Source organism: Mesocricetus auratus, unplaced genomic scaffold (genome assembly GCF_017639785.1).
Source record: "Mesocricetus auratus isolate SY011 unplaced genomic scaffold, BCM_Maur_2.0 Super-Scaffold_100021, whole genome shotgun sequence".
In the NCBI taxonomy this organism is placed as follows: domain Eukaryota; kingdom Metazoa; phylum Chordata; class Mammalia; order Rodentia; family Cricetidae; genus Mesocricetus; species Mesocricetus auratus.
In genome coordinates, this window is record NW_024429202.1 from 26529953 (window position 1) to 26544604 (window position 14652).

Here is a 14652-nt window from a genome sequence, read left to right on the forward strand (position 1 = left end):
TCCTGCTGTGATGACCCAACTGGCAGATGCCTCAGCCAGACCCGTAGGGAATTCTGTGTTTAGTCTACCAGGCAAAACCAGGCACCTGACCACTTTCCCAGGGTACCAAACAGGAAACAGAGTTAAGTGCCCTCTTCTGTCATTCTCTCAGTGTGCTGGCTCCTTTCAAGGCCAGCATCTTTGACTCTGTCTTCTTTCTCCAGATCGTTTGCTTCTTTCTGCAAGCACCATGGCTCTTCTGTCAGAACAGGAAAGGGTGTCTTTTTAGACCTAGAGGAGAGGTTCATCAGGGCCCCCATTAGTAGAGGCAGTGAGGCACTTTGGGGATTCTCCCACAGCAAAGCTGTACAGTCTTGCTGAATAAATCTGTTTTTGAAACCATAAATAATTGCTGACATCTGTGACATTTCTATAATTTCCTTTTCATGTGGATAAATAGTTATACTAAAAGCAAAAGGCAATACATGACTGCAGTTCAGAATATTATTATGTGTACTTTAAGGTCAGCCAAAATATTTATCCTTTTGAGCTTTGTATCTTGGCAGTCGGTTTCCTGCTGGTATTATTTAGCAAGAAAAGAATGGGTGATCCATAGATCTTCAGGCTCATTGCCTGCTAGGTGATGAATAAATTGCTCTCAATTACAAGTACCTCCTTTTCCTCATCTTTAAAGGTCAGAAGTACACATCATCCGAAAGCTGGGTGATTATGGGCTGTCACGTAGTGTGCTGATGCTAGCTTCCCATTTCCTGCCAAGCTCACTTCCTTTGTGTGTGATGCTACTGTTTCCTCTCCCTCCCATGTGGTACAGCTCCTCCCATGTACGCATCAGGCTGTCCTGGAGGTCGGGCTTGCCCTCCGTTAGGTGTGAAAGGCCATCAGGTGGGTCTATAGTGCTTTTATATGCTTAGTGCTTTTCTATAGCCCTGGAGCATATTTAAGACTAGAAAAGAACAGGCATTGTGTGGTACTGCTATCACTTAATAAAATAGAAAGGGTAATTTTTCCAACTGTCTGTATTGTAGTCTTATTTTCTATCTTACGCTTTTCTGGTTCTATAAAGTATTTCTCCTCTAAGTAACTTGCAAGTAGCTGAAATTATTCAAAGTTTATGAAATAAAGAACATAAGTTTTAATTTAAATACTTTTTTCATAGCTAGTTTTAGACATAATCTTTATATTTAGGAAATTTATCTTAGAACTATGAAATCATTTCTTTGATCATACTCAAATATTCATGGCTCAGTGGATCTTTTAAAAAAATTGAATTCATTTGAATTAAAACCTAGCAAATGTTCCTTTTCATTTGGGTAGCCACAGCATTTGGACCTTTGGCGACTGTATCTTTTGGTACAATTACAGACACACACACACACTGCTCACAGGTCATCATGTAGGAAGAAGCAATGGACATGATCCAAATTCAGATCAGTTGTCCCTGGTAGGTGATGCAGAAATCAAATTAAGGAGAATTTTAGAGGAGTCGGTTTTACAGACCCCATCCACAGAAATGTAGGAAGTTGTGCATCACTGTGAGGTAGTGTGTTTTGTCTACACTTTTTACAAGGTAACTATTTACAGATACGCTGCACGTTTCTTGCATTGAACAGCTTTATAGTCTCTTTCTCATTCCTGGTGCTAAGCAGAAAGTCTCCTTTCCGTTGGAATCGATGGTTTCCTCTGCAGAGGTATCGTGTGACTTAGAACATGGTTCATGTGAACAGAGTGCCCGCTATAATCAAGTACGATGTTGGTTGTAGCTGCACTTGGCGAGCTCATCAAATAGGCTGTTCTGTTACTGTAAGTAGGTAATCAGACTTTCGTTTTCTCCGTTAGTGGCAGTTGTGACCAGGTGTCTGGTGTATGAATGTTCATACCTGGCACCCGTGCTGTTCTTGCTTTCTTACTTTCATGAAAGTTACAGTTAGAAGAATTTGGTGAACTTAAAGAAAAATGAGTTACTGGAAGTTTGTTGATGTACCTTCATGCTAGCTGAAGCCCTCATAGATGCTTCTGAAGTTGGCATTGCCTAGATGAGATATGTGCGTTCAAGTCCATCAGGGAGCATATCACCCTAGACCAAGCAATCTCTTAGGCACGTAGCATTCATTATTTTTTTTCAAGTCTCCTATACACGTGCCATACAGTCATGCAAATTACGCCTTCTAGATCTCTTTCCTATAGGACTGAACAAGATGTGTGATTTAGTCTCTCTATAGCCAGTGCTTAGCACTTAGCTTGGTTATTTCTCAGCATATGGCTGTTGAACCAGTGGAAGGCTGCCTTCCTAAAAAGATGAGCTCATTTCAAAGAAAAACAATGAGGGGTTAGAGAGATGGTACCATCAGTAAAGTACTTCCCCAATATGCAGATTTTTAAAAAAACTTACCAGGGTGGTATGTGTGTACAACTCCAGCACTGAGGAGGCAGAGACAGCAAGATCCCGGAAGCTTGTTGAAATTGATGAGTTCCTGATTCAGTGAGAGACCCTGTATCAGAAAAATAAGGTGGTGAAGAGTCCAAAGGAAATGACTAACGTTGACTTCTGACCTCCACATGATTTCACACACGTTTGTACACACATCTAAACCCATACATCCATAAAACTGGTTCATCCTAGTGTGTATATATAAATCTAACCGATTTCCCATGAGATTTGCAGTCTGAGCCATTATTAACTTACAGAGGTTTTCATTATATGAAAACACAGACTGAGATCATATGGTTTTGAAGATTTGCATTAAGTTTTTCAGTTATTAGATGTCAGACATTGCCTGATGTTGTGGTGACCCCCCAACCATAAAATTATTTCCGTTGCTACTTCATAACTGTACTTTTGCTACTGTTATGAATTGTAAGTATCTGATATACATAAAATCTGATATGTGGTCCCTGTGAAAGGATCATTTAACCCCCAAAGGGGTTGCGACCACAGGTTGAGAACCACTGCACTAGAACATTAGATGTGCAGACAGTTGACCTTAGCTCAGACTCTGTAGCGGGCGAATGTACAGGGAGGGAAGTCCTCTGACTGATCATAGCTCTGTTTCCACCTGTCTTATGTCTCATGCTATGGGGCAGCTTTGGTTGGGAGGATGAGTCTCCGGATGCACAGATGAGGTCTTTTTCCCAAAAGGAAGTGAGCTCCGGAAGAGGTCTCCCTGGTGTCCATCTAACTTGTCCGTGCATCTTTGCATTTCCCCAGTGGTGCTCATGGGTGAGTGCGGTAATGGCGGTAATGGTGGGACAGAGCTTTTCTGGGATAGGGATGGGTGAGCTGGGGTGTGGCTTCTGTGGCACAGGGGCAAGCCTGGTGATTCTGCAAGTAGACAGTTGTCTATGCCCGCTACAAACTGCATTTAAATATGAAATGTTGGGTGGGAGGCTATCGTTAGGGAGCAAGCCCAGACCCATCACTTTTTCCAGTGGTTCAGAGAGTTGTCTTGGTGTTTCCACCCCTTGTATCCTTGCTGCTGACTCACTGTGTGGCTGGCTTTGTTTTTGTTGGAGTGAAAAGTGCTGTACATATGACTCATGGCTGTAGTCTCCATTGCCTTGAGAACTTTGTCACAGCCTGGTGACAAGAGGCCAGAACTGTTTGAAAGGATTTATTAGGAACTCTATGTCAGTATGTTTTATGGAAAATGAAAATTTCTTAGGTGAATGGCAGGCCACTAGCTGGGGCTATATCAGGACTTACTCTTCTGACTCTTTTGACAAATGCATGACACCAGTTAGTACCAGGAGAGACAAAAGTATTCTTAGGGAAATCGGTGGTTTACAGCCGTGCAGCGCTTCTGCTGCATTGGAGCCAAGAGCCCTCGTTTCCTGAGTCACACTGGTGGACCCCACCCCACCCACACCCAGAGCTGAGTGAAGAATTGCTCAGTACCATTTCCTGACTTACATATTCAGCTTGGTGAAAGATCGATTCCTTCCCAGGCGGAAGGGTTGTTTTTTTCTTCTCTAGAATTTGCGTGGTGCAGAATTAAAGCACTTCCCCGTGTCCATCCTGGTTTCTCCACACTACATGCCATGCGTGTCTCATTGTTCCTGCACAGTAGGAATGGCAGTGGAGACCCTTGGAAGCCCTCGGCTCTGCGGCTTCCTCACTGACAGAAACCTCTGGCCAGACTAAGTTCTTGGAAATTTAAGTTTGTTTTTTAATTGTTAAAATGAAAGTTGGTAAGTATAGTGGTATGATAATTGCGGGGGGCGGGGCAGTGTGCAGTTCTGCAGTGCATGGCACTTTGTGGTGCCTGGAGTCTGATCGGCAAGGCTGTGCCACGGAGGTGTCCTAGAGTCCTCTTGGTCATGTTGTGTATGAGTTCCTGGGCTTTACCCTGCCGTCTCATGCTATTTGGATTTTAGAGCAAACTGTTTTAGTGTAACACAGATAAAGAGTTGTAAACATGCTCTGTCCTTAGCATGGACCAGGATGACAGAAAGTTCATGTGTGATAGTCAAATGGAGCAGGGACCAACAATTAGAAGTCTCTTTGTGGTCGTATTTTTACAGTCTGCTCTGGTAGGAGAAGGCAGATTAAAGAGCAGATTCCTGGAGTTTTCGATTAAATTCGTGGTTGATCATAAGAACAGGTATCAACCAGTAAATTCCTCTTTAGACCAGAGACTGATACCTCTGGCCTCCAGTACTGAGGAGCCAGAACTATGCTGACAGTTAGGCTGGGGAGAGGAGAAACACAAAAGCATTTGTAGAGAGATTTGTGCTTCTGTTCAACATCCCAGCTTACACAGCACATTCTATGTCCTGTCCCTGGAGTCCTCACAAAGGACTGGGAAACCATACTGTACTTTGGTGTTTAGTAACTAAACTTCAAACAAGGAGACCCCACAAGCAGAGTAATGTCTGCATATACTCCTAGTTACAGACTCTCTTTGCAGAAGTCTTCCATGACTTTGTTTCCCTGCTGGTCAGTCTTTCTCTGAGGATCTTGTCACCAGATCCATCTGCTCTCTGATCTCCTTCCTCCCAGGCCTCTCCTCAGCCATGAGCGTAGGCACAAGCCCAGCATACCTGTTGTGCTCTGCCTTTGAACCTCAACAGGGCACTGTGGCCTGCCTGCTCTTGCTTGGTCTTTTTCCTGTGTCTTCTATGCAGTCTACCAGACTGTTCAATGCATAAATGAGTAAAGGAACTTGACACCTTTCCTCCTGGTTATTATCAGTGATGATGCATAAATGTCCTTCTTATAAACGATTCACTGAGTCCAGAGACACTTGGAATGCAACATGAGTGGAACATACCAGCGCCGTCTTCCTGCACCTTCCACATTCTTCTGATGAAATCCATTGCATGCCTTTTGTAGATACATATATATTAATACCAATTATTTTTCACTTTGTCAACTCTGTCTTGGAAATCTTTTCATGTCAGTGTTGTAGACTTTTAAAATTGAAGTTTCTGCAGCATGAGTGAACTGTAACTCGTTTATCTAGTCTCCTATTGATTATCATTTAGCTATTTCAAATATTTGGCCACAGTAAACATCCTTGTGAGCTAGTCACACATTACGCACAAGTATTTCATTACCAGTTCCTGCAAGTAGAATTATTGGTTCTGAAAGTATATTCCTTTACATATGTGATACAAACTACCAAATTTTCCTGTGGAATGCTATAATCTACCTATCTACACCAGACTAGGTAAGAACTACCCATTTCTCTGCATTTGCTGTTATCATTCTTAGAATTTATGCAGCATAAACTTTGCTTGTCTGTCTGTCTGTCTGTCTATGTATTTTGGCCTGGTGTGATGGCACACACCTGTCACCCAAGCAGTTCAGAGGAGGAGGCAGGAGGATCAGTAGTTCAAGGCTAGCCTGGGCTACTTGAGACCCTTCATTTCAAAGAAAACAAAACTTAACAAAGGGAAATATACTCATTATTGAGTAGAGGGTGGTTGAATGTACCCCCTTGTCTTTATCAATTTGCATTCCTTTGTCGCACCTGCTGTGCGGCCTGCATCCGAGAATGTAGCGAGGTGGTCGGGATAGATGACACAGAGACCGGTCGGTTGCTTTAAGAAAACTTTATGCTTCCCAAGTCAGCTTAGGAGGAGACCCCAGTCCGCTTAGGAGAGCTCTCAGGAGAAGTCTCAGGAGAAGTCTCTCTCAGAAAAAGGAGCTTCCCTTTTTTAAGGACTTCTGTCATTCATCTACATACCATTCTTTCCTCCTGGCTGGTGGTCTAATCTCCGGCCCCAGAATCGGGGAGACACCACAGGGAAACAGGAAGAGGCATCTAGCCGTAGGGGGTGTGAAAGGCATGGTATTTCAGTGAGCAAGCCCTATCTGAGCCCTAAAGCACTGAATTGTTTTCAGTAAACATTACACAGATGCCTGCTCCCAGGCCGAAGGGGAAGTGGGTTTCTGCTCAAGGTCTGGTGTCCCCACAATTCACCCCTTTTTATTTTTAAATGAGGCACTCCTGTCTTAGGTCAAGTAGGGTCACCCTCCCTGGCCCGTCTTTGGGGGACCTTGAACCCCTGTTAGGTGGGAGTGGGTCTTCCCCACAGGTTGTCCGTCTTTGAAGTAGCCCCACCCTTAAAATCATTTGTAATAAGGCTTTATGGCTATCGGGATTGCCATGGGCTAAGGCACTTTGAACTCAGCATGAAGCCAGAATGCCTACTGCCACTGTTACCATTCCTAGGACCCCCACTGACATAGCGCCTCTCTGTCACCTGCCCATCCCCCGGTCTGGGCCTTAGCATTCTACCACCAACCTTTCTTTGCTACAAGGGTGATTTATAGTTACAATTTGAAGGTCAAAACAGTGATAAAGTTTACAATCATTTTAAGATCTACTTAGGAAAGCATGAGAGAGTGCACTTGCACAGATACATTAGGTACAATCATTGATGTTACACATGTAGCATTATAAAAAATATGAACAAGAGGCTTGTTGCACTATTTACAGGGTACCAATTTGTTCTTGTGGTGATGTAGTCTGTCGATTTAATGTCAGTAGTATCAGCCGAACATGCAACCCAAGTCAAAGTCTTTTTGTCGCACCAGGACAAACCACATTTCTCCAGAAAAACACACTGTGATTCCAGAAACAGGAACTACTGAGTCTGATATTTCAAGTGACCATGTCCTGTTCAAATACTGAAAAAAGGCTTTTGCCACTCATCACAGTCCATACCAATGTCTAAATGTTAAATGGGTCCTTTTTCCCCCAAAGGGAAAAGCTGGCAAAATGAATTCTGTTGTTTTAAGGTGTATCAAAGGCTAGCTGCTAATCTTCCAGTTTTGTTGGCTTTGGGATGAAAACTCACGGGTCCAGGAGGTTGATGTAGCAAGCCTGATGAGACACTGGAAATCTCGAACTGACTGTTTTATTTCTTTCTCGGGCTGTAGATTTGATGACATCAAGGGTCAGGAACACTGATTTAGGAGATCTCGAACTGGCTTGAGCAGGTTCCCACGGTCTCAGGTCCAGTTTTCTCTGCTCCATGCATCTCACCAGATGTTGTGACCGCTACTGAAGCTTTATTCTTTTCCTGTAAGAAAACACAAACATGCCCTCGACCCCAAATTAGGGTCTTCTCTACTGTCTAGTGTATGGATGTTTCCATTTGGCCTGAGTAATAGTTATTTAACTTTCATTATGTCAGAATCTGTCTGAAGCAGATTCCTCACTGGCATTTATATTTTATAAATATTTAAATGAGGAGTGGATTATTTAATGAATCATGTGGAGACTGGGGACATTACTCCCTTTTATTTTTAAATTTTGTTTGAACTGTTGAAGTTGGACCATAACAGTAGAAGGATTTGTCTACCCTCCTTAGTCAACTATCTAGGTGAATTGGGATCACTATTTAAAGTATTAGTAGATGTCCTTTAAAAGGGACATAACCATTAAGTACCTTTGAGAATCATTTAAGGATTGTAAACTATACTTTGTCCCAAATAGTCCTTTTTTTTTTTTTTTAACCTGTAGCTCTCACTAGTTGACAAGGCCTCATTTGCATCTGAGCTGACAAGGCCTAATTTGCATCTACACAGACACCTTTGGGGGTGGGGGCCTGCCAAAGCAGCAGGACAGTTCCCTGAAAAAACCTCTCTTTCTCTCTCTCTCTCTCTCTGACTGGCTCTTGAGGGCTTGACTTGAATTTTTTTGTTAAAATATTAACCGACTGACTGGATGTTTCTTTTGGCTATATCTAAATCGCTTTAGGTAGTTTTTAACTGTTTGAAGGGATTTAAGTATCCCTTTAATCATATCCAAGGCAATTAGAACAGTTGCTTTTGTCAACATTCACGCATTTACATTTCACACTTCATACATACTGACATGGCCACGTCCATACACACAGACCATGCATACATATCTCTCTTTTTGCCTAGGTTATGATTAGTTTGTTGAACTGAAACTTCTTTAACAGAACAACTCCAGTCAATCTTTGAATTAAAACAAAAGGTTGAAAAAGTCCTGTATGTCCCTCGTCATTTCTTCATTAGAGAAGTTTTGAGCTACACTCAGGGGCTACAGCCATACCCACTCCTTGTAATTCTGTAGATGCAAAGTGGAAAGGCCAGGCTTTTGCCAAAAGTTTTTAGAGATGACTCACAAAATTCAATAACCTACCCCATATAAATGTAACCAAACATTTTTATTTTATATACCTTTGCCTTTTTCTTTACTGAATACTAACATCTCACTTATTAACTTTACCAATTTTTTTTTTACCCATCTTTAATCTGTCTTCCCATTGAGGATGATCCTCCAATCCACCCTCCAACTGAGGGCAACTTCTTATCTTAGGTTCCCTTTTTTTCCTGACCTTTGTTAGGTGAGGGCCTAGACATTTAATCCAATCCACCCTTTAACTGAGGGTGATCTCTTAGGTTCCCTTTTTTTTCCTGACCTTTGTCAGGCAAGGGCCTAAACATTTAATCCAATCCACCCTTCAACTGAGGGTGATCTCTTAGGTTCCCTTTCTTTCCTGACCTTTGTCAGGCAAGGTCCTAAACATTTAATCTGGTACCCCTAGCTTGGTACCCCCTTTTTAATACATACTTATAGCCTTACTTGTTGGCTATCCTTTTAGATCTGAGTTTTCCTTTACTTTCCTGACCTTAGTGGATCAGGTGAAAGACTGGCCTTATTTATTAACTTCACCAATTTTTTAAATTTATCTATCTTTAATCCATCCTCCCATTGAGGATGATTTTCCAATCCACCCTCCAACTGAGGGCAACTTCTTAGGTTTCGCTTTTCTTTTTTGACCTTTGTTAGGCAAAGGCCTAGACATTTAATTTGGTACCCCTAGCTTGGTACCCCCTTTTTAATACATCCTTACTTATAGCCTTACTTGTTGGCCAGTCTTTTAAATCTCTCAGTTTTTCTTTACTTTTCTGACCTCAGTGGATCAGGTGAAAGACTGGAGATTTTTTATTTTATTTCTTATTTTACCCTCCTTTTTTTTTTTTTAAACTGAGTTTCTCTCTATCCTTTTGGAGGCTGTCCTGGAACTCGCTCTATATACAAGGATGGCCTCCATCCTACCTACCTTTGTCTCTCGAGTGTTGGGATTAAAGGCATATGCCACCAACACCCGACTCTAAAGATCATAGTGAACATCCTTCCAATCTGGGACATTTAAGTCTCCCCCAGTAATGAACCATGGACTCACACGTTCAATCCATTTTAAAAAGCCTTCCAAGGTTTTAGACTTTACTGTAGTCCCATGTCCTTCAAGTAACTTTTTAGCTTGATACTGTAATTCGAGCTTCCCAGAACTATTCCCCATGGTTTCTTTTCTTTTTTTCCCCCAATCTTTCCCTGGCCAGAAAAAGAGACGACCCCGCTCACTTACCTCGCTTTCATGATCTCGGTGGGATCCTCCAATTGTCGCACCTGCTGTGCGGCCTTTCCTTCTCTGAACTTTATACACATGCCATTTGTTCAGGGAGGTGACCTCTACATACACATGCCATTTTCCCAGGAAGATGGCCTCTTTTCCTTTGGAAAAGGAAAGAAACAAACAGTAAAGTGCTAAGTCCAGGCAGGTACTTTGAACTCTCAGCGGCAGCCGGCACCATTTATCACGTAATCTGTTTAGGATAGAGTTAGACAGTGTCTATGTTGTTCAGAACATCCTAGCAGGACAGTCTAGCAGTATTGGGGTGTCTTTTCATGACCAAATTTGCTGCTCCCTGTTGTTGAAAATAAGTACTTGTGGTCATTTTTACTAGTTTTGGAGTTACTGTTTGTATAGCTTCTGTTTGAGAAAATGTATTTGATGTTTCAGTACGCATGGAGGTGCTGATGATCTTTTGCGTGTTCAGAACAAGGGTTCTCACTTCTTGACATTATTTATTCGTGGTTAGAAATGAAGTTCTGAGAGATTGGGAATTCCATGTCTTCTGAATTGCAAGGTTTGAGCTTCCGCTGTTTGACAAAGAAAAATGCACGCTTTAGAATTCTTCCCCCTCTGTTATATCCCACTGTTTGGCCTAATCACAGGTGTGATGTGACACACCCAATTATAGGTGTGCTCTGAGTGTGCACAGGCTCTGGTTAGTACAGCTTCCAAGTTTACCGCCCAAGTAAGAGGCTTGCTTTGAAACTCAAGTGCACTTTGTCTATGAAATATACATACAGAAATACCTGATGAATATGTCTAGCCTTTAAGCTGAGATTTCCAAATCTCACTATGTGTGTAGCTATGGTGAGCTGTGTCAGCTGGGCGCTGCTTTTCACGTAAGGGGACCCCCGCCTGCCGAGGAAGAAGGCTCTGTTCGGTTGTTTGTGCTGTAAAATCTAGTATCCTCTTGGTTGCCTCACTGTCCCCTCTCAAAAATTAAGGAGAGGCCGGCGGTAGGGGGGAGTGGGGGGATTGAGGACTCTTCCTGAGAGAAGCAGACAATTTAGCTTGTTGTCAGTAGCCGTTTTCCAGTACTCTCTCTGGCTTGCTAATGTTTGTTTAAAAGGGGGCGTTGACTAGTTTCTGCTGTAAGGAGGAGTGTCTAGTCAGTGCTTTCCTTTCTGTGGGGAAAGTTAGCAGCACTGACACATCACACTTCGTACCGGAGAGTCCGGGACCTTTCTGCACTGGTCTCCGCAGAATGATGGGGCAGCTTGTGAGAAGTGACCAGGACTGGAGTGTGCAGCTAGTGGGACTGATGTGCTGCATGGGTCAGTACAGTCGCCCCAGAGCGCCTCTCGCAGAGTGTGGAGCCTGGAAAGGAAAGTTGTGCTACCAGTTTTGGTTTGCAGGGCAGAGCTGATGACGCTGGAGTGCCTTGAGGAATCTGGGTACAGTCTGGACCACCTTTTGGCTTGCCTGGGAGAACTTTGCTCCGTGTGGTTGTGCGTAGGCTAAGTCTTTAAGTAGCACTGACATTTGCTGTGTGTGGCACTAAGTATGTTTAACTATCATTGCTCTTTATTGGGAACTGTAAACAGTGTGAGCGGTAGTAACTACTCTTTGTGTGATTTTTCCCCCCATAATACTCTTATTATTTGTATTGGTGTTTTTGTATATTTTCAGCGACTTTGTATTTCATAAGGTGACCATCAATGTATGTTTTCATTTAAAACTGATTGTGGATAAGATAATTTTAACTAGAGGAATGTTATAAAACTTGATTCAGAGTACTAACTGGGCAGTTTGTAAAACCAGCAAATCTGGCTAATACACAGGAATGATGGCCGACCTCTTTTGTTGTCATGGCAACAGTGCCCTAAATACAAATCTCAGTGTTAAGCATCTCTGACTAAAATGAGGAAAAATCACCATAAGACTTGTAATTGGAAAATTAGATGGTGTAATCCGGCATACTCCCTTTTAAAATGATTCCCTTTTGAAATAATGCACAAGGTGATAAACTTGCCCAGTCTTCCAGGCTTAAGTGCTTCGCCGACTGCAGGGTACTTGTTGTCTTGTAGAAAGCTGAGGGAGGGCCTTGGAGTTGTGGTCATGGTCCTGCTGCAGGGACTTTGTAGGTGAGGGTCTCCCTTGGTACCGCAAGGTTTACCATGACGTAAGAGGAGGTTTGGGTTGTTACCATTAGAAGATGGCAGCAGAATCGATGCGGTACACATCACGCGGTGAGCTTTGGCCTTTCTCTTACTCATGGGCTTTCGTTGTGGATCGTGGCTCCCAGGGGTTTAGCATCATCTCGGTCTTCAGTGCTGCTTCTGAGCCTCTCCCTCAACCATGCAGCACTTCGGTGGTCGGCACCTGGTGGCGGTTATGGTCTTTAAGTAAAGTACATTGTTAAATTAATCTTTCCTGGTGGACCATTTGTGTAAGAAGTCAAAGGACCTGGGTTCTTCTTTTTCATGTTTCTTAACCTATATGCTTGGTATCTGCTTATTTTAGAAAACAAAATATCCCATTTTGGTCACCATTCCATACCCAACAGAAGACGTTTACATGAAACACATAGTACATTGAATTTAATGATATTGTAGGAGCTCAGATTGTTATGTGGAGATTAAGTAAATCAATACAATTTAGAGGAGAGTTACAGGAATTTTGTAATTCATTTTGCAACTTAATATGGAAGCTACCTTTTCTTGAATCTTGAACTTTGTTTTTGCAGTGCTCAAGTTTAAAGCCAGGGTCTTGCTCCACACTGAGCCACATTCCCAGGCCCAGATTTTTTAAAAATAATTACCTTTTTTTATTATTTAGATTAGAAACAATTTTGTTTCACATGTCAATCCCAGCTCCTTTTCCCTTCCCTCCTCCCCCGCCCTCCCCACCAGGCCCCCAGTCCCCCACCCAATCTCCACTTTGATCCCCAAGGAGGGTGAGGCCCTCCATGGTGGATCTCCAGGAACTGTCATTTCATCCAGGGCAGGGCCTAGGCCCTCCCTCAAGAGTCCTGGTTGAGAAAGCCTCCCATATTGTGGCATGGGCACTCAAAGTCTATTTGTATGCCAGGGATAAGTACTACCCAACACATTCAGGGGGTCTGGGTCAGTCACATACTTTCCACACAGCCATCAATCTGGGGTCCAAAAGCTCCCCCTTGTTCAGGTCAACAGTTTCTAAGCTCCAGTTTTTTAATAAGGCATTTGAAAAACAGTTTTCATGAGGACTTGCTATTAGGCTCCTAGGTTGCTAGTTGGACGGGATGATCTAAACATCCCAGAAATCATGTCCACTGTTTTCTTGCTGCTGGATACTGAGAGAGCACAGTGGATCCTGTGATGTGAGAGCTGCCCTTCGGTGCACGACCTCCCTAGTTTGTAATTTGTCCATCATCGATTTGCTCTGCAGGACCCCTCCCCTAAGCTCATTGTCTGTGCTGGGGTGAGTCCCTGGCTTCCATTAGAAAGGTAACAGCACCTTGGGGTAGTGTGAGCATAGGATATCCTTTGAATACCCCAGGTTTTTTTAAACTGTAAGACATGAAGTTTCCTATGCATGGATCATACCAACTTTCTTTTCTTTTTTCCTTTTCCAGATGAGCGGGACAAAGTTCAAAAGAAAACATTTACGAAATGGATAAATCAGCACCTCATGAAGGTGAGTTACTCGCTCACACCCTGGAGCTGTTTTGCACACTTAACTGCACTGGCAGAGCTGTGGATGTCACACACTGCTAATGTATGCCAATGGCAAATGCATTTGAGGCACGCATGTTATCTGGTGTGTGACTTGTGGGTAATGATTGTGGAGGTGGGAAGGTAAATAACCCTGACCACAGTGAATTTCATGACACTGGTAAAACTCTTATTATTAGATGCAAAATAATATCAGCAGTTCAAGGAGTCTTTAATACTCATTTGCTTGGATTGGGAAAGCTGCATTCTGGAACGGGTTGTTTTTCTTTCAAGACTCTGGTTCTTTACACAGATCTTTTTGGGCAGTAGAGGGTCATGTGAGAATGAAATTGAAGTGTGAAAAGAAGTTGGGAATAGTTTTATTTGTGCCTAGGGATTGTATCTGCATTGCTCTGAGAAATAGCTGTGGATCTTAGATTAATATTATTTGTGAGCTATGTGTCACCTTGAGAATTTGATAGACACTCCAGAAAAGTACACAGAATTTTCCTTATTATTTACAGAGTTGTTGAGTTCCACTGAAGCAGATATGCTTTTACAATTAACTGTTGGTCATTTTCTCCCCCTATTTTTGTAAAGACTCTAGAATGTCAAAGGAAGCCCTTCCTGGTAGGAAGAGTTTTTCATTTAAACTATCATACAGTGTAACAGAGCCAGTATCATAAGTGATTTTGCCAGGTGTGGTGGTGCTCACCTTTGATCCCAGCACTCATGAGAGAGGCAGGGAGATTTCTGTAACTTCCAGGACAAGTTTGTGTACGTTGTAAGTTCCAGGCCAGCCAGGGCTACATAGTGATTTCAATTTCACTGACATATATGAATTACCTGAGAGATATATCACTGCCTCCTCTCCCATTACCCAGTATCGCTCTGTGTCTGATGATCATTTTCAGAGAGAGCAGGTCGCTCACTCTCTAGTTGAGAGCCATTTTGGTAGGGCACCTGTTGTGTTGAGACCTGCTCTGCTTTATGATACCTTGGTGGGAATTGATGAAAGAAGCCAGGTGTTTTATGCCATCTTCCAAGTTATTGGCTAATCCTGCGTGTACCAGGCCCTAAGTTTGTATGGAATCCTTCCCATAGGTAGAGATGGGGTGCA

At 42.8% G+C, this 14652-nt stretch overlaps 1 protein-coding gene across 18 annotated transcripts in view; it reads left to right on the forward strand.

Annotated features, from left to right (window-relative positions):
* Positions 1–14652, forward strand: part of Dst (dystonin) — a 400220-nt gene that overhangs the window by 163588 nt on the left and 221980 nt on the right. For all 18 annotated transcript variants that reach the window (XM_040729463.1, XM_040729445.1, XM_040729449.1 and 15 more), the window contains one exon: positions 13454–13515. In XM_040729463.1, coding sequence (XP_040585397.1) covers positions 13454–13515 — 62 coding nt within the window. The remainder of the gene's footprint in view (positions 1–13453; positions 13516–14652) is intronic.